General features: G+C 49.1%; 1 protein-coding gene across 1 annotated transcript; it reads right to left on the minus strand.

The window, feature by feature from the left end:
- Positions 1–13057: 13057 nt before the first annotated feature.
- Positions 13058–16594, minus strand: WNT8A (Wnt family member 8A). The gene is made up of 6 exons (XM_066560284.1): positions 16524–16594; positions 16402–16435; positions 16051–16189; positions 15022–15147; positions 14778–14920; positions 13058–13618 (listed from the first exon to the last, which is right to left on the minus strand). The coding sequence occupies exons 1-6, from the start codon at positions 16592–16594 to the stop codon at positions 13058–13060; spliced, it is 1074 nt and encodes a 357-aa protein (XP_066416381.1).
- Positions 16595–20397: the final 3803 nt, after the last annotated feature.

Here is a 20397-nt window from a genome sequence, read left to right on the forward strand (position 1 = left end):
AATTGCACTTACTTATTTTTATAATGTGTAATTTAGCAACTGAACTGTGAAAAGTTATGGCATAGCAAGGTCTTCTTAAAAACAGTGGTTTCAGCTGTGCTTTTAGGTGCCTTCGCTGTAAATCCAGAGCAATTCTGTTAGTTAAAAGAGAGAGGGAAAATGGGATCGTTTCTGGGAGCTGCTCAGATGGTGTATGTGCATCTGAAATGTATTGTCAAGTGTTGGCATGGCACATTTTCCACATTTATGGAAAGCAAAGAGCTTGTGCCTGATTTCTCAGGAGCCAGACTTGGACAGTGCTGTTCCCTGCATGCAGAACACTTTGGCAGTTGCCATTTTGCTCAGGGAGTTGTGCAATGCTATTTTTGCCTGGATGAAGAAAGTTTGATCAAGCCTCTGTTTGAAAACCAGATGCTTTTTCTGTGGCCAACGCACATCTAGACAGCCATGAGATCCTTGTTGCTAGTTCCCAACTGAACTATCCCACGAGGCTATTTCAGAATACTTGTTTTCTTCCCAGCTCTTCCATGTAAATATACTGAATTGGCCAGCAAAGTTTTGACCGTGACTGTCTTTGTTTTGCAAAGTTCTCTTGTAAACAGGCTCTGTGGGGCTTCCCCGAATAGCCCCATCAGTGCAACTGAATGGGAGCAACAAAGGCATAGGAAATGAAATGTCCATTCCTTTTCTTATTCATGTAAGTGATAGTTCATCATACTGTTTATTAGCTTCATATAGTCAGGATCTGTGATGGTTCTTAAGGCTTTTATTGCTTTTTTTTCTCCTTTAATGAGCTGCAATAAAGCATTGCCTTGCCAGGGTGCTGACCCAGTGCTGAGGCATTCTCCAAACTTAGCATTATTATTGGTATTAATTAGTCATTACCCATCACAGCACAGAGCAGCCATGATATATCCTAACCAGTTATTCTGTCTCTCTGCAAAATGTTCCTTTTTAAGATTATTTGGGATTCCTGAAATGAACAACTTCAAGTCATCCATAAACCTGGTTTTAATAATGATACCTGGTTTCTTTATAATATCTCTCCTCAGTGGATGGGCAATGATGTACAGAGGAACTGGCAGTACACAGGTGGTACAAGTGTGAAGGTAAAGAATGGAGATGTGAAAAGCTTCCTTGTGTCCTCCCTTGGAGCAGCAGGAGGATCTAGAATCACAGAATCATGGAAAATAGGGGCAAATGCACAAGCAGATGGTTACTGAATGTGCTCTGTGGAAGTGCCTGCTTGGAGGAAGAGATGGGGAGTTTGACACCTGTGTTCTCAAGGTCTGCCAGTGCTTTGGTGCTTGGATCACTTGGCATCTTACATCTTGAATCATTTCTTTGGAATCTTTTCTACCTGAATATGGGTAGAGGGTTTCTCTCTGTGGTATCAGGCTTTAATGAAGATAACTCTATCACTACAGTAATGCTGTTGCAAGTCTGTTAATCACTTCTGGACTCCACAAAGCAGTCATCAAAAATTAGTGGTCAGTTTTCTTTCATCTCTGGGAGTGGAATCAGGCAGAGCTGGCACAGCTGTGAAGCTGTGGGTGGAATGAGCGGGTTTGTGCACAGCTCCTAGGTGGGAGTAATTCCTCCCCAGGGTAGAGATGGGTCTGTGGCTGGGAGGATCTGTGCTCCTCTGCCCCAGCTGCACCTCCAACTGTTTTCTTTTGTCTTCTGTTCTGTGTTGTTGTCTACAGCCACCAAAGGTGATGATCCAAGGGGTATTTCCTGACACTGTGTTTCGAGCTGTGAACAGAACAGGTAGAGAAAAGGCCAAATGAGGACATGTGTGATCCTCTGCTGGCTTCCTCTGCTCCAACAACACACAAGTGAAATGTTTCCCTAAACCAGGGCATCCACCCTTCAGAGCTCTGGCAGAGCTCCTCTCAGCTCAGCCATGATCACAGCTCCAGGAGGACTGGCCTGGGCACAGAGAGCAAAGGCTGACAGAAAATTAAAATTTGTAGCCATTTTTATTCTGCTCCAGAATAAAAATTTATTCTATTTTAAAAATTTATTCTATTTTCTGACAGAAAATTAAAATTTGTAGCCATTTTAATTCTGCTCCAGCTGGCGGGTTTCTTTCTTGGTACAAAGAGTTGATGACTTTCATCACCTGACATGAGAGAAAAGATGTAAGGTAAAGTATATTTTTAAGTGGAACTATTTTATGTGTGCTTTTAGAGATTTGCTGCAGAAGATGATATTTGGTCATGTCCTTGGATCCTATTATCTGGTATAATTCTACTGACAGATTATAATAATTTGGGTATGACCTGAGATTGTAACATCCTGACAGTATAAACTGGCAGCTTTTGATTTCCATTCCCTTGAACTGACAAGAAATTGGATCTTTATTTACCTATCTATCCAGTTCCAATGAAAATTAATAGTTTCATTGTCACCTAGTATTATTTTACAATTCTGCTACAGGTTTTCTTTTAAGGTTGAGAAAGTCTAAATACAGAATAATTTTCATTTGTGTGTGCCAACCCACCCCTGGATGTGAAATAGCTGCATTTGGTGCCAGGGGAGTTTTCCAAATATGCAGTATGTCTTTTATGTGCCCACATGTGTACCATTAAAGGGTTTCTGCTCATGGAGGCTGTGGGATTTCCACACTGGTCCAGAGGTGACACATTACTGATGAGAATTTGGTTATTTTTAATAGAAAAAATTATCTTCTGAAAGTTTTGGCTTCCCTTGGTCCATAGTGCCAGGGGAACATGTTGAGGCAGGCCCTTTTCTGTTTCCTTTCAACAACAATGGGGATTCTTCAGTTAAGTATAAAAAAATGGAAATTTCCTTTTTCTTTTGCCCCTCTCAAGTATATTTAGGTAACTGAAGCACATTCACACTTGGAGAGATGGGGCTGTTTTGCAAGGGAAAACCAAAACATTCCAGTGCAGCTAACATTGCAGCTCCTCTGGTGTCTTAAGTTCAGGCCACAGCAGGAGGTGCAGATATCCAAGGGGAATGCAGTAACTTTTTGGATCTTTTCTTTGGAAGAAATAATAAGATGAGTCACAATTAACCCATTCAGCTAAGTTAGTAAGGCTCTGGGGGATGAGAGAAGAAATGGGATGTTCTTAGTTCTAATGGTTTGCTCTACAGAAAATAAATCTCTTACATCCCTTCAGGTCCAATCAACACATTTGTCTTCATCACTGCAGGCAGCATAAATTTGCTTCTTTCCTTACAACCTTCTCTTACATCCCTCCTTGAGATGTCCAAGCCTGATGTGATGATTGTGCTTTGATTATCTTGCTCTGGCAAACCAATGGGCTCCACTCTCCAGGGACAGAAGGGCTCTCCAGGGCAAGTGTCAGAATGTTGGCACAAAGTATTTTGTTCCTCTCCCATGATTAATGTGGAAGGAGTGTTTTTAAGTAGTTTGTAATTTGTCACAGTGAGACTTGCAATGGAAAACAGGCCACAGCAGAGGCAGCCAGGGCCATAAAGTGCTTGCTGGGAAGTGAGGACTGTTCTAACCCAGGTGATGTCTCCAGGGGCTGTATTCCTCAGGAGCTGGGGGTGGATGAGCAGTCAAACCTTTGAGGAGCAGGGTGAAAGCCAATATGTCCATGGTGACAGGGACACAGCTGGAATTAAGAAGGATGACTAGCACATCCAAACCTTTCTTTAAAGGATTTTGGTTGTTTTTCCTCTAATGCTCTTTTCTGGTTTCATTTATTTAGCTGTCTCAAGAGTTCATATCTTTCAGGCAGCAGAGAAGTTTCTGCCCTGGTGTCTCAGAAAATGAGGTTTTGTGTTTGGTGCCTGACAGAGGGAGCTGCACACTGGTGCCATGGGTGGGCAGGGAATGTGCCCTTGCTCTCTGCCTGTCTCTGGCACTCAGTGCTTGTGGAGCTCATCTCAGCAGAGCTTTGCTGCTTTCTGCTTTCCTTTCTCCACCTCTGGGCCTTGATGTCACCGTGTGGCTTTGAAAAGAAATCAGTCACCCATCCTTCAAAATGCAGGTCAGGGTGCTGTTTGTTCAAGGAGCAGCACCTGAAGGTCAGTTCTGTTATTCCATGACTCCTTAATTGATATGTTTTCCTAAAAGCCAGTAATCTCCAAGGAAGGCATGTCCTGTCTGGGAAAATAAAGCAAGACATATAAATTGCTTTAATGGGGTGCTCTAGTACATTTATATCTTCTTAAAAGGAAGCTAAACCACATGCATGAGATGATAGATGAGTTTATTTTCACATGTGGATTTAATAACCCACCAAGATGTGGCTGCATATTTAGTGCTCAAAGTCATCTCCAGGAAAACAGTTCCCTGGGGTGAGGTCAGTGTCTGCCTACAGCCAAGAGAATGAGTTGAAGGGGCTTGTCAGTGGTTAGCTTGGTTAGGAGGCAGGACAGTTTATATGATACTGAACTAATCAGGGTGATGTGGAAATTAATTTTATCTTCTGCACAGGACAGAGAGGTAGAAGTGCCCCTGAGACCATCTGGGGTTTAAAACTCTGTGGAGCTGGAAGGAGCTGACTGCCACTCTGTTCTCTTTGTAGCACTGTTTGTTACTCTTCCCAAATATTTATTGGATCATAGTTGTAATTAAATTTGTGCTGAAACTGTACAGAGCCCTCTCTACTTAGTGTAATGTGAAGCCAGAGACCCTCTGCACTGAAGCTGTACAGTGGCAGGTCTTGGCCACAACAGCCCCCTTTGGAATGGGAGATAATCCAAGAGCCTTCCCTGTTGATATGGCACTTGCAGAGTTAAAGCACAGGAAATTGTGAATGTTGGCTCCATCCTGTTTGACCATTTACACAATCTCCTTATCAATGTACCTGGCCTGGTCCTGGGAGATTGGATGGTGTCTGGATGCAAGAGGTACAATTTAGTGCTCCCAGCTGCTTGAAAGGGACTGGGCAGTGATTTGTGAGCTCTCTGGTGATGGGTGAGATAAAGGGATGTCCTCTGCCCTGCCTCCACCCTGGCCAGAGCTGGGCCAGCTCCCCATGCACACCTTGGAGCTGGGGCTGGGTGCAGGCTGTGCCTTGATCATTCCTGATCATTCCTGATCATTCCTGAATTCCACACTCAGCTCTCATGGCCTGTGCTAGATGAGAGAAAGAAATCAATGTGCTGCAGCCAAAAGCATGCAGATGTTTCTCAGGGAATTCCAATAGCAGGTTGGTTGGTAAAAGAGAGGCTGAGACCTGAGATGACAGCACTCACAGCCTGTGGGAGAAAACCCATGGTACAAACAAGAAATAGGAGAGTGAAGCAGTCCAGGCTGGGAAGCACAACTGTGTTTGCCCTGGGATAAATCTTATTAACTTAAGCACATCAAAGCATAAATGTATTGCCTTACTCCTGGACTCGAGCTGGCTTGAGCAAAGCCATCCTGAGAATCTCTTCCCAGTGCTCCTGTCCAGGACTGGCTGGTGCTCCTGTGCCAGCAGAGATGTCCCTGGAGCCACATCTGCAGCCTGGCCCTGACTGGAATTACCTGCTCTCCAGACACCTGTGGTGCAGCTGTGATGCTGGGAGTGCTTGGCACCTCGGGAGGTTTTCAGGGCTGAGTTAATTTAATTATTCTCCTGCTCATTGGCTTCAAAATCCACTTAGGGAGGAGGTGCCTTGTCCCTATCACAACTGATGGCAGCTGGCCAGCAGAAATCTGCCTGGCAGGAGTGGGAATGAAGAGCTGGGCCAGAGTAGGTTTAGCTTCAAGGCACTGGGCAAAAGGGAGAGAAATAGAAGTTACTGCCTTTAAAACTGCCAACTCTGCTCTTGATGGATGATCCCCTGGAAATGTCAGGCCAGGAGCCACAGCTCTGTGAGTTAGAGAAGCCTGTGGAATTGAGAAGAGATGTGAGAAGAAATGTGTCCAGGCTTGATCTGAGTCAATAAAGACAGTCCCACTGACATCACAACCCAACATTTCAGACCAGGCACCTCATGAGAGCCCAGTTTGGGTGCTGGCAGCCAGGCCAGGTGGGACAGGCAGTGCAGCCATGGTCCCAGCAGAGCTTACAACCAGCAAACTCAGCCCATGCATGGCCTGAGTTTGAGCCCAAGTGAGGTAACCCCTGTGCCTCTCCCCACTGTTTTACAGTCTTTGCACTGAGCTCATCATTACCATCTTTTATGGCATCAAATGTGCTGTTGAAAGCATCAGAGGAGGAAATGAAGGGCCCTTTACTGTCCAGGCTCTGTGCTCACATGTCCCCTGACGAGCTATTCTCTCCTGGCTGTGCCACAAGGGGCTTCAATTAATGTGCATGGGACACTGAGGAAAGAATAGGGAGAGAAAGAGAAAGAACAGCTAAAATACTATTAGAGATCTCCCTGTCTATTTCCCATCATGTCCTACTGCTTGTACAGCTCTGCTATCCCATTTATGACAGATTTAGGGTTAGTCTTTCATTTTTTGACTCTTTCATTCTCTAACTCACTCTGTCCCACATGATTGCAACTCATCTTTGCATCCTGACTGCATTTGGTGAACATTTCTTAGCTTTGGCCATCAATCTCTGCTCTTCACTTCTAGTTACCACCAACTCCCTCTCCTTTCCTCTCTGCATTTCAGACCCCCTGGGAGGAATGAGTGTGGGTCCAAGTGTCCACTGAGTGTGGGTCCTGGTGCACATTTTAAAAGGGTCTTTTCCTATCTCCAGGAGTGTTTGGACCAAGTCCACTTTGTCTGGGAGAGCTCTTGTGTGCAGCTGTCCCAGCAGCCATCTCTACAGATAAATAATTGATTAGTTAGGGAGCACCTCATCCTTATTGTTCATAAAATATGAGCCACTCTGTGTGTTTGGTGAAGGGGGAATGGGATGGGACAGCAAAAGAGAAGGAAGGAAGGAATTCGTTTTGAAAGTACATTGCAAGTTTCATTTATCTGATTTTCTGTAATCTGTCAATCTTCTGTTATATGGCTGAACTCCTTGGGGCTTGTTTGAAAAGGGGGAATTTACTGCACTGTAAGCCAGCAGTGATTTGCAAAGTGGATTGTATCCTAGGAGAGAGCAGGGAACCAGAAAAAGAGGTGGGGGAGCTTGTGCATCCCCCAGCAGAGGTGTAAATACACTGTACATTACCAACTCCCAGCCACCCCAAAAGGGGGTGTTTTTGGAGGGGACCAACCTGCTCTGTGTCCATCTCCTGTACCATTTCATAGCAGAAATATGGACCAGCAATAAGTGGGCAATTAACTGACACCCTGGCTCCCTGTACACCTCTTTCTCCTTGGAGAAACCTTTGGAACCTTTCCCAATCTCTCCTTTGGAACCTTTCCCAATAGACCTGTGCTTGATCAGGACTCCTGGCTGGAAGCACAGCGTGAATTCATATTGAATATGCAGAATTCCATATTCTCTGCAGCCAGGGAAAGCAGATGCAGCTCATCCCAGCAGACAGTTACTGTAGGTGTCCTCCCCGACTGAGAAATGGTTGGGAAACACTTGTAACTCTTTTTCTCAGGTGTTGCAAAGAGGATTTGTTTTGTAAATAGTGAAGCTGTTAATTGCCCTGACTTTATTAACAGGGAGCCGAAAAGGTGTTAACAAGTTTTTGTTGCTCGGTGCTGGCAGTGAGCCAGCACCAGTCCCTCTGTCAGGGGAAGGTGGCAAAGTTCCTCTGAAAGTCCCTTTGCCCTCTAGAGGAAAAAAAAAAAAATTAATAAGGCGCCCCTTCAGCCAAAGACTTGGGGTAACGTGTGAATTTTGTAGGAGGGATTTAACTTGGATCCCCACACAGCTCAGCTCCAGGGGATTCACTTCTGTCGGTAACATGGACTGGAGTGTCCCCAGGGCAGCACAGCTGGGAAGTCAGAGCTGGAAAAGAGCTTTAAAGGTTGTTTTCTGCCTCAGCTTCTCCCTAGGCACAGGTAGAGGGGAGCTCCTGCACACAACTGTGGGAAGCCCAGGAGTTCAGCAGCTTTGAAAATCAGGCTGGTTTAGGGATCTAACTTTAGGTATCTCACTTTAAAATGTATTGTTGAGGTTTCCAAGTCACTAAAGTCACTAACTGGTCACAAAAATCTTTCCTGTATATTCCAACAAGCCAGACACCCAAATCCTACCATCTTTCCCTGAAAATTCCTGCTGATAAATCCCATGGATTTAATCCCATAAATGGATGCTTTTTCATCCTCCTCTCTGGGACTGGCACTAGCAGCAGCTAACCAGGGGCTGATTCAGGCCCTTTAACTTTTTCCTGCCAAGGGTTGGTTTTGCAAGTGGAAAAGGACCTGTGACTTGTTTGTTAAGGCTTGAGGGAATTGCTGGCACTCGCTGGTTTCCCTGCAGCAGATGCAGCGTGACCAGGAATCTACACTGCATATGAAAAGGTCACTTACCCTGCTCAAGAGAGGAGATTCTAACACTTGTCAGCTTGAGTGATGGAGGCTCTGCATGGAGAGCCATAATATTCATGTCAGGAATTGCCAAGCCCTCACGGAAGTGTTGAAGATGGATGGCCTGGGGATACACTCCTGACACTTTAATACTGGGGGAGGATACAGCACAAACATCTCATGCAGAATTATAATCCATGAAAGGGCACTGGGGGCATAATTTAAAGGTAATCCAGCAGGCAAGGAGTTCAACAGCTGAAGGGAAGCAGGCTGGGGGAAAGGAGGGATGCTGCTGGGATGCAGGGGGCTGTGGTGGGGTTTTGGGGGAGGGAGCAGTGCCAGGCCAAAATCCACCCCCCTCCACACTGCTTGGCAAAATAACCTGCAGAACCTGCACTTTGTGCATTGATAAATTAGACTCTCTGCTTGCTGATGGTCACAGTGCAGCAGTGTGACCTGCTGAGGGCAGAGCCTGGGGCAGGTGCCTCAATCCCTGAGCACAAGTGTCCCTGCCAGCCTGCTGGGAGGGGCTGTGGGGGCACAGGGGGCAGTGATGTGTGAATTCCCTGCCGGAGCCATCCCTGCTCTCTCTTCTGGGAGAGGGAGCAAAGGAAACAGCGCAGATCCAGCGGCTGTGCCAGGTGCCACCCTGGGCCCCCACACAGGCACAGCCTCAGGCTGGCTCTGGGTGCTGGGCAGCCCTGGGATGGGCTGTCTGTCTCCATTGGTACAGGCTGGCACCTGCACCCCAACCTGCACCTTCCTGCAGGCACTGCTGGAGTGACCCCAGCCAGGGCCGCCTGGGTCATGTTCCTGCTCCTGCCTGAAGGGGAGTGAGGCTAGGCAGGCATTCCCAGCTGCAGGGAAGAAGAAACCAGAAGAAACCTGGGGATGGCTGTCCCTGGTGAGGGTGCTGGGATGGACACCTGGACAGCAGCACAGCGTGGCCAAGGGCAGCTGGTGAAACAGGGACAGGGATAGTCCTGGGAGAGATGGGAAGGGCTGGGAATGCCTGTGGGCTTAGCCTGGGCTGTTATCATGGCATGAGCCCCCCAAAACTGACCCTGTGTTAGTTGAGCAGGCACCTCTGACATAAACCTGCCCTGGTCTGTGCTGATGCTATAGCTGGAATATATTTTTTGATCATTTGGAGTATGTTTCCCTTTCTCACTAGAAATGGATTTTAAAGCATCCCCCTCCCACAATAAAGGCACAAATACACTGGGGGGACACTGGTGTCAAACCTCCAGAAAGGCAGTGGTGATGCTGAACTGATTCCACAGATTTCTTATCACAGAGGATGCTCTGTCCATGTCAGTGGCTGGTCAAACATGAAGATGCTGCTCCAGAACCATCCAAGTGGCCCCAGAGCCCTGCCTAAAGTGTCCCTGCTCCAGGGGAGAAGCAGTGCTGTCACTCCTGAGGGACAGGCAGCAAGATCTTCCATTGAGTTCATGCAGCACCCGGCCCAGATAAAGACTTTTGGCTTTTCATTGTAATTAGGATCAACACTGTTTCAATCCTGTTACTGAGGGACAGTGTCAGGTTCCTCCTCAAGCCCTTGGGGACCCAGCCCATCCCTTCCTCCAGGTGTGCAGTGAGTTACAGGGATTTGGACCAGCTCCCCAGACTGGAGCTGACTTAGTGTGATCATAAGCAAACCTGTGCAGGTTTGAAGGCATCACCAGGCCCTGCAAAAGCTCTTTGGCTGTGGTGGGAGAAGGAGCCTTCACAGAGCAGCAGTGACAGGACTGTGCTCTGCTGTGTGTGCTGCTGTTTGCTTTGGAAGCTGCTCTGCAGGGGTGAAAAATCTGCCCAGGTAAAACCACAGCTGAAATGATGAGCTCAGTCCTGTGGCATCCTCAGTTTGTTACCCTGTGCCCCATGGCATTTGTGAGGGTTATTACAGAAACCACAGCAGCAGGCAGGGGTGTCAGGGCTCCCTGACAGTGCTGTGATGGATTAAGATGATCCTGAATTTCTATTGTTTTGTAGTGAATGTAGTGAGAATTGATGACTGTTGTATCCAAGCAACAAGGGGGAGGATAAGGAAGCTTCAGCTTCTCCAGGACTGTAATATCTCTGGCAAGGTGCCACTCTAAGCCATAGAGTTGATTTTTGTATTTGTTCAGTCTTGGTATTGTCTCTGCAAGGTACAAAAAGAGAGAGGAGATCTGTGCCATGGGATGGTGTGTAACTTTCCCTTGAGTTTGCTTCAGTTTGCATTTGGTCTCTGGCTTTTGGGGTGATTTGCTCATTACCTTAGAGAGTCTGGGAACCAGAAATGTAAATGGCTTTGATGACAAATTTAAGGAAGGACAGTTCATCTCCAGCATTTAAGTACAATGGGGTGGATATGAATGCCGAGTTGGTGGGAATGGGAGGGCTCAGTGGGAAAGGATTGGTCTCAGCAGTGGTATCTCTGCTTGTCTCTCCAGCCCCATCTCCCTGGGATGGAGCCTTTGTGGGACAGAGGTCTGGTCTGGTGCTGTTGCCACCTACAAACCTGTTCCTTCTTATTTTCTGTGTTAATGTCAGTTTGAAAAGGTGTTGCAGAGAAATGGGTAAGGTGACACACAGCATGTCCTGCCCATTCCTGCTCTCTGGGTGCCCACATCTCCCAGGATTTTCCTGTGTGCTTTATTAACCTGCTGCTGGCATACAGCAGGAGGGTTTTGGTGTGCTTGGGAGTTATTCTGGTGAAATAGTTTCCCTCCTCTGAGAGCACATCACCAGGGGCTGTCGTGTGCTCTGTATATCCTCATTTTGTGGGATTTTGGTGGTACCCTGTGCCTGCAGCTGCTGGGGCTCTGGAGCACAGTCCAAATCAATACAAAAAGAGACCCTGGGGGTAATATTTGTGCAGACAAGTCAACCAGTGCTCGAGATGCAGGAAAGCAGCTTTGCTTGTCTGTTTTTATCACTCCCAGTTCACCCTAAATTTTTGGGGGTTGCAACTGCTGTTGTGGCAACACTGTGCAAAAATCTTGGGGTATTTAGATTTGGCAGGGTAATTTACTAGAAATAGCCACCCTGAAGGCAGCATAGCCCCACTAACTGACGGGGGCTTTAATAAAACCCACTCTCTATAAAATAACTGCATGGAAGTCAGTTGTGCTTCCCAAATGTGTGTTTTGCAAGCTGAGCTCCCTGCTCTGGCTCTCGTGTGTGCCGAGGCTGTGTTTGCATAGGGAGCCATAGGGAGACCTGGATAAAATAGCGCCGGAGCATTTGCAGCGTGGGTGCAACGTGCTGGCAGAGCTGTGGGGGGATTTTTACACTTGTCTCTCCTCCTCCTCCTCCTCCCCTGGCTGGAGAGCAAACTTGGCCGAGCATCCCTGCCCTGCGTGGTGGGTGTGGGTGATGGCACAGCCCAGCTCCCTCCGGAGCAGCTCGGGTCCCAGGGGCTGGAGCTGCCCTGGGACAGAGCAGCCAGCGCTGTCCCCTCCTGTCCCCCCGGGCTGCTGGCACCCGGAGCAGCAGGGAACCAGCAGGGAAGCAGCAGACACATTCACAAGTGTCCCCGAGGTTTCTCTCCTGCTCCAGTTCAAAGGGTTCCTCTCGTGCCTCCAAGAAATCCGCAGTGAGCGCCGGTGCTGACGCTTTCCACATCAAAGCGGGGCAGCCTCGCATTGTCTGGGGGATGTCGGGGCGAGGCAAATTAAAGAGACTTTGGGAGCTTCAGAGTCGGCTTTAGCCGGGCTGTGTCTGCATGCTCAGCGCTTGGAAAGGGCGAGATTACGGCGATAGGTACTAAAGCCAACCCTCCGGGGACTGGAGGCTGGAGCCAACTTACTGAGATCCAGCTACTGAACTCATTGCCCTCAGTGGCTTTTGGATTAATGATGAGGAAATTCCTGGAAGTGCTGGGTTTTACACAGAAAGGGACAGTTTTGCACCTAAAATCATACTGCTAGGAAGCCAGAAAAGAAAAAGCCAATTATTTTCATTGTGGTTTATTGCAAAATACAGTCCAAAATCTAACTCTTAAAGGATACCTTCAAAATATACAGTGAAAACAGATTGTGCTAAGCAATAATACAATTTATTAATAAACAACATTAGGCATAAAGAATTCTGAATTCTTATCTGCTAATTAAAAAAAAATAGTAAGTGTAAAATGCTTAATTTTATCCAGTACAAATACATAAAGCTATTGTCTATTTGGGGCAAGGCTTCTTGTGCCAGAATACAAAATTCAAAAAGCAGGAGAAAAAAAAGGTGGGGAGGGAAATATGTAAACACTGACTGTAAACTTTCCAAAGCCCTCAAAAGGCTGCAGCTGTGGTAATACACACCACGACACTGTCAAACCTCCTCTCACATCACAAAGTGCATAAGTTTTCCTCCAGAGATGCTGCCAAGCAGCTGCAGGGACCTGAGGCTGCAGGGATGGGATCACCTGGCTGGACCTGCCACAGCACCCGTTCCCACCTCTGGCTGGGGGCTGGAGCCCCACTGCTGCCATTGGCAGAGCCACCGGCAAGGGCACGAGGGGTCCAGCCCACATAAACCATGAAATTCCTCCCTCTGTCCAACACACAGATAAAGTGACTCCCAAGAAGAAAGAAGCTACTGGTAAACATTGAGGAAAAGCCATGGAAGCAAGATGGACCGCGGTCCCCCAGCGCCCGCGCCTTGTGCTTCCTCCATCCACAGGAGACCCCAGCACCTCACACGGTGCACGCCCAACCCTCTGGACCCCAACATGAGGACGGCAAAGAGCCTTCCCTATCTCCTGTGGGCCCTGCTCCTCTGCCTGCTGTGGTTGGGCGCGGCGGAGTCGCGGCGGGTGCAGAAGTGCTTGGCCACCAGCGTCCGGCACTGCTCGCAGCGCACGGTGCAGCACCAGTGGAACCTGCAGTTGCAGCTGGCCACCACCTCGGTCCTGCGCTCCTCCACGCGCAGCCCGCACTCGGTGCAGAGCCGCCGGCAGCTCCGCTTCTCCCACTGCGACAGGTTCCTGCCGCTCTGCAGGCACTCGCGGCCCTCGGTGCCCTGGTGGCCCAGGCTGGCGTTCCTGGTGCAGTAGTCGGGGGAGTCCTCCAGGAAGACGAGCTCGGTGGCGTGGATGCGGTGGAAGGTCTCGGCCGTGGCCCCGCGGCTCTCGGCGCTGTTGCCGGCTCTCAGGCGCCTCTTGTCCATCTCCAGCTTCTGCGCTTGGTCGTACTTGAGCTTCAGGAGGTTGCCCACCTCGCGGAACTCGGCCAGCTGCAGCCAGCAGGTCTGGATGCTGCAGCTGCCCGACACCCCGTGGCACTTGCAGGCTCTCTTCATCGTGTCTTTCACTGCCTTGGTGGGATGAGGTGAAGAAATTAGGGAATCTCAAAATCAGGCTCTACAGCACTTATAATGTGCTGTATAGCTGCACACTGCAGCTAAAGTGTCTGGTTCTTGGCATGACTTCAGATCCTTCCAAGAGCTGACCTGGAATTCCATGACCTGGAATAATAAAGCTACTCCCCACACCCAACTAAAGCATTTACTAGTACCAGTATAGGCGATAGAAAAGACACCATTGGCGCGATAGAGACTACGTACCTTAAGGGAAAGATGAAATAATAATGAAAACTAAGCTATAAACAGCAAAGATCAACCCTTGTACCTTTCACTCTTAGTTCCAGGAAGACATCTGTCCCAGAGCTAAGTGGGCACCAACTATTGTCCCCAGCCCTTCCAGGAGAATCCAGGCCAGGAGAAAAGTGCCTTTATCAGGTCATGCCCTTCTCAGCCACTCACCAGCATCAACCCATGTCCCTTTCAGAGGTTTCATTCAAAATGTGTGAAACTCCTTTGGAATAATCGTACCCAACCTCTCTGCATCTCCTCCAGGCCAAGCACTTCACAGATATTATCTGCCTATCTCCCTCTGGTATTTATAAGGTCCCAATCGCTGGTATCTATGTGAGATTAAGCCTTGACACACCCTATGAGATAGGTATGTTAAGTGTTGTCATCCTTGTTTTTACAGACAAGGAGGTTTGGCAAGATGCTGCGAGCTTCCATGGCCCAGGCAGGAGTGGGGGCGAGTCTGGCTGGCTTGTGAGCAGGGCCAGCTCACACCTGGCTTCCCTGCCAAAGAGCTTGGAAATGCATATTGCAAGAAAGTAAAGAAGGTGGTTCTGGCTTTGTTTAACAGACCAGACAAGCCTAGAGGTAAGTACAAATCCCATGCATTTCTGAATAAGTGGTGTGTGCCAGCAGTTAACTGCATTACACAGCTGCAGGAGCTGGAAGGGGGAACAGCTCTTACTGTGATCCCTGTGTTGAGGTTCAAGGCCAGATTCTGGCTGTGTTTTTTCCCCCATGCAACCACTACCAGGCCTGGATTTTCACAGGGGCCTGAAAATGGGCACCTGAACAGCCTGGATCTTGTTTCAATATAGACATTATTATTATTATTATTATTATTATTATTATTATTATTATTATTATTATTATTATTACTTACAAGTCTCCCAACCTCATTGTTGTGCAGGTTAATCAGGGCACGGGTGTCGTGTCCTGTTTCCAAGGCATCCACAAAGAGCTTGGAAACCTTCTCCCCAAACTCCACGTTGTCACTGCATCCTCCCCAGACCCAGCCTCGGCCACCTGCAGCACAGACACAGGACTATGCACAGACCTGCCCTGCAGTCTGAGGGCTGTGTGTGGGACAGAGGGACGGGTCAGTCTGTCCTGGGATGGTCACTCACCCACGCGGCCGTTCCTGGAGTCGTCACAACCGCAGCTGTCGAAGTCTCCCAGGCTGCAGTTCCTGGTCAGGGTGTACATGACCCCGGCCGAGCTGATGGCGTGCACAAAGGAGGTTTCCCGGGTAGCTGGGGGAGAGGAGGGAAAGAAAGATGTGACATGCAAAAGCTGTCACATGCAAATATAGACATCAATCCCGGATTATCAGGAATGAAGATCTCCTGTGCTGCAAAAGTGCAAGGAGAAAATACCCACACACTCTGTGCAAAAGGAAAGGTGCTACAGAAATGAAATGCTCATGACTAGATCTTTTCAGACTTCAGCATCACAGGCTAGAGCAATTTACTATTATATTATTCAGGTATCCATACAGGGGTTGAAACTTCTTGCCAGGGGTAGGATTTTAAGGAAATGCCATGGTCCTGCTCTGGCCAAGGTGAGTTAATTCTCCTTTCACCTGGCACTCGGTTCATCTCTGTCCTTCCCTGCCTGGGGGTATGTTGTGCTTTGATCTTGCCTGCCAGAGAAAATGGTCATTGATCCTTTGAACCTGTGCTAACAGCTGTCTGCGCTCACACTCCTAGTGCAGTCCTTTTGGCTTTCTGAAGACATTCAAATAGACATGCTGCTCTAGGTGACAGCAGACTTCTGCCCATTGAAATAGATAATATTGAAATATACCCACGACTTTCTTATGAAGGCAGTTTCCTAGTGCACATCTCTGTTTTCTCCCTTTGCCTCTCCTGCACTTCTCCCCACTGGAAACTCGGATGTCTCTGGCACTGCACTCCCCGGGATGCTGCACTCAAAGGGGTAGGAGCAGACCCATGGAGCAGGGAAACACTGAGCCTGGGATCCCTAGGATAATGTCAGTGCTATTTATGACCCCAGTTAATACACATAAAGGAAAACAGCGGTGATTTTTGGGCAGGACGGCCCTTTTCCCCCAGCCAGTCTCTCGGCAGCAGCGGCTCCCTCCGGAGCACATCCCGCCCGCCCGGGCCGGAGCGGGGCCGCAGGTGCGCACTCACCGCTGCGGAGCCGGTTGTGGGTGGAGAGCTGCAGGGCGCTCTCGGGGCAGTTCCAGCGCTCCCAGCCGAACTGGAACTTGCACTCCTCCATGCCGCTGTGTGCCCCGGCCGCCACGCTGCTGGAGAAGGTCAGGTAAGCCTGGCACGGGAAACAGCGGGGTTAAAATCCGCCCTGTTTTAGCCTTTACCAGTGAAAACAGACATAAACAGGTTGTGAGTCCTTTCCCTCTGTACTTGGCAGGACTTGGAGCCGATATGCTCTGAGAAGTCTGGTTCCTTGGAAAGCACTATTTCCCATTTGCAATACAAAATCACTCCATTTAAATTCCTGACAGTCCATGTGTTAATTACCTTAGGTCCTGTCATCAGAAAGTTATTCACAGACCTGAAAAAGAGAAAATAAAATAAATCACCTTACCACAGGCTGAAGAGCATCTCTAAAAAAATGCCCTTTCCACCAAGTTGTACCCTACCATGCTGCTGAGTGGAGAATGGCACTGTAGACCCCTGTGATGGAGAGGATGAAGAGGGTGCTTCTCTTCATGGCTGTCACAAGGAGTGGGGTTGGATCCCTTTGCTGCTCCGTAGCTCTCCACACCACAGGTCTCTGCACAAGCAGGGCCACCTCCCTCCACTCCTTCCCAAGGTGAGCTATGGGGATGGAGCAAAGCTGCAGGAACCTCCAACCTGATATTTATAAGGTGAAGTTGTGAATAGTCAAAACCCCCCATTCATTTGCTACCCAATGACTTAATGTGATAAAAAAGCTCCCGCTCCAATGGGTGGCGAGGAACCGCCTCAGGTTGCACTTCAAAAGGCGGCGGGTGTCCCTGGGAGAGGGATGGTCTGAAGGAGAGCAAACTTCCCTAACAATGGGACACTTTTAACTCTCTTCCCTGCCACCAGCCATCCCTTTCTGCTGGCCCCAAGTCCTCTTGCCTTCTCCTTTTCATCCTCTGCTTGCCAGCAGAGGCTCCATCCCCACGTCCCTCTGAAATAACAAACAGATGCATTTCTATAGTTCCCCTGCTATCTGCCTGCTCCCTCCTATGAGAATTCCCCGAGGAGTTTTAACAACCCTTCTGTAAAGATCTATAGGGGATAGACCTCCCAGATCTCCTTGGTTTTGCAGAGATGCGTTTAAGGGCAGGAATTTTCCTTCTCTCCTCTTTGTGATGAAAGTTTCTGCATCTCCATCCTGATACCAGCGAGCGTGGCTCGGTAGCATTTGGAAATCTCTCTCATTTACAGGGCTGCAGCTTGGGAACACTGTGTGAATCATTTATGTGGTTTTCTCCATGATCCAAGGCTGTAATTAGGGGAGCAGTTTTCTGGGGCTGGCAATTTCCTTTCGGTGAAGGCTGCTGCAGCACAGGCACAGCTGCTGCTGCTGCTCCAGGCTGGAGCTGCCCATAGCCTGAGCAGAAGGAGGGGCCTCTGCTGCAGCTGAGCCATCATCTGGGCTTGGGAAAGGAAAATCCTTATCAGAGGAAACCAAAAAAGCCTTTTGGTAGTTACAGCCAGTATGGTTAAGGGTTGTGAGGAGCTATGATGCAGCTGATGGAGGAATGGGGAGATGGTGTTTATGGAACTTTCTTGGTTTTCTTGTTTTGCTGTGGGTGAATGGTGCCACTGGGGGCTGGCTCACTCTGGGCAGGGATCCTGGCTGCTCCATGGGGCAGTGTGGTGCTTGGCCCCAAAGCAGTGCTGTGCCAGCAGTGACAAACAGCCCCCTGGCTCTGCCTGTCGCTGTCCCATGGCACACAGGCACAGCATCTGCCCACGATGACTCTCTGGCCCCATGGCAGGCAGAGGTGCTGCCTTTTTCCTCCTGCTCTCAGCTCCCTGACTGACCCTGGGGTGCACACACCTCCCTGAGTTAATCACTGCTGCTGCAAGGGGACTGATGAAAGGGCAGCAAAGTGAGGTTCAAGGGAGCAGGACTGCACTGGACATGGCCCTTGGGGAGCTGTCCCACGAGCAGAAGGGGACACACAGGGACAAACCCCATCTTCACATGCAGGCAAGTGGCCACAGCCAGCAGCACAATAGCCAGGCAGGGGGATGCACCTCAGTACCTTTGAGAAGTAGTTTTCTGTCCTGCCATGAAATGCTCAGGAGCTCTGCAGAGCCAGCAACCTGCCCTGGGGTTTGACACCTCCCAGCTGGTGTCTGAAGTGCAGGTCTGTGGGCTCAGCCCCTGCTGCTGGAGACCTGTCACTCCTCTCTCTCCTGCCTTAGACAGAACAGCTCCTCTCTGCTCCTGGCTGCAGCAAGCACAGGGATTCTCCCTGCCCTGCTGCCCCTCAGTGAGCGAAGAGAGAGCCCTCTCCCTCCAGACTCTGCACAAGGGAAACCTGGAGTCAGCTGGGCAAAGCCACAAACAACCCCTTTGTAACCAGAGGATTAAAATTGCAGATTGGTTAAAAAGCAGGGATGCAAAATACCTTCCAAGTGAGCACAAAGCTGGTGCAGTCCCACCAGCATGGAAAACCCTCTGTGAGTCAGCATTTTAATCATTACCATCCCAAACAGATCCTACTTGTTAGAGCTGTCAAAGGACAATTACTGGGAATGAAGTGTTTCCCATGTATCAGGGGAGCTCATTGATTACAGCCCATGCATATGGCTCGGAAATCTGCGTGCATTTTCTGTGTGCACACAGGTAATTCTGGGGGGCTGTGTCTGGCTGCCCCTGAGGCCATTTAGATGGGTTTTTTTCTTGTCTGAGACAGCTTGTGCAGCTAAAAAAAATGTTGGCATGTCTGCTCTGTCAGTTCACACATGATACTGCTATCACATGCCAGAGGAATAACAGCGTCCCTGGGCGTGAGCAGCCGCTGGCAGGACCACACAGCTCTCTGCCTAGCCTATTAAAAATGTCCTTTCTAATTAAAGTCACAGCCATCCTAAAAGTCACTCATAACGTTGTCACTTGCACTAGTTGTCAGCAAACAAAGCAGCGTGCTGGGACAAGCCTCCCCACGCTGCTCCAGGTTTTTTCCACAGTAACTGCTCAGGCCTGGCAGGCAGCACTTCTGCAGGGTGCCCAGCAATGAGTGCACTGATCCCAATTCTATTTCTGCTTGACTCTTCCACCTTAGGCAAAAGCAGACCTGGGTCTTGCTGTGTTAATAAATTTGCATTTATAGACCACTTTGTGCAATGTCCTTGCAGTAGAAGACATTAAATGTACACAACTCTGTTTGCAGCTGGGTAAACTGAGGCACAGGAATGAGTGGTCTGGAGCTCTCGGGGTGGATCAGTGGCAGAGCTGGACTGGGCAGAGCTGCTTACAAGCTGATTTTGGTGCTTTGCTCTGTAAGTCACTGGGCACATGTGGGCCAAGCCCAGCTGGCTCTGGAGGCTGCAGGGCTGGGGGCTCCCCCATCACCCATGGGAACAGCCCCCTGGTCACCCCATGGTGACCCACCCGCCGTGGGTCATCTGAGAAATGATGCTGAAGATGGCTTCCCTTTGATTTTCTCACCTGCTTTTGGTTTGGTTCTGGATGGGGGGGGGGAAAGTCTGGAAGGCAAATTCTGTTGCATTTACCTCGTTGTGAAGAATGTGCACTGTCGGTGGTTCTGGGCAGCCTGGACCTCATGAGCTGCCCAGCACGGAGGCAGCACCAGAGCCTGCACCCAGTGATGCTGAGGGACAGGCTGCTTGCACAGCAGTGTCCTGAGTGTCAGCTGGACCCCCTCGACTTAACTGATTAAATATTTCTTATTTTTGTGCTATGTAACCAAACAGGCAGTGCTTTTCATGGGATGGTCAAAATCCTAAAGCATTTTGGTATCTGCCCTAACTAAAGAGACATCATAGTATATACAGCCCCACACACCCACAAAACCCTTTTCACACCACAATGTGGGTTTTCAGGGAAGGCAGACATGATGTAAATCAGTTTATCAGGGTGGCAGGTCCCACAGGGGTGGGGTCTTGTCTTGTGCTGCCCCGTGGCTGTGGACAACAGGAAAATAAAGCACAGGCCACTTGCTAAATTGCCCCTGGCAGGTGACACATTCAGAGCCCTGGCGTCAAATCCTGCATTTCTGCCCTCCTCACAATAGAAACCCACCTGGGTAATTAGAAAGCCACCCCCCAGTGGTGAGGTGCAGGATGTTTTATGGTGCTCTCCCACACTGCTCACCCCGGGAAGCCCCCCAAGCCCCTTGGTCTGTACACAGCAAAGGGGATGTGGCCCTGTGCTGCTCCACCCCAGAGCCCTGCAGCTGTGGGGCAGCCCTCCTGCACACCCAGCTCTTCTAGGAATTTTTATTTTTAGTCTTCTCAGACTTCCTGTATTGGGGAAAATATGTCCCCATTGTTCTGCCTGCTGCA

This window comes from Molothrus aeneus, chromosome 15 (assembly GCF_037042795.1).
Source record: "Molothrus aeneus isolate 106 chromosome 15, BPBGC_Maene_1.0, whole genome shotgun sequence".
Taxonomy (NCBI): domain Eukaryota; kingdom Metazoa; phylum Chordata; class Aves; order Passeriformes; family Icteridae; genus Molothrus; species Molothrus aeneus.

Excerpts from the sequence above, each read along its gene's own strand:
- WNT8A (XM_066560284.1), bottom strand. The coding sequence starts at position 16,594 with ATGAAGAGAAGCACCCTCTTCATCCTCTCCATCACAGGGGTCTACAGT. Across the intron at positions 16,436-16,523 it reads ATTCTCCACTCAGCAGCATG|GTCTGTGAATAACTTTCTGA; the intron begins GTAGGGTACAAC and ends TCTCTTTTTCAG. Across the intron at positions 15,148-16,050 it reads CCACAACCGGCTCCGCAGCG|CTACCCGGGAAACCTCCTTT; the intron begins GTGAGTGCGCAC and ends CCTCTCCCCCAG.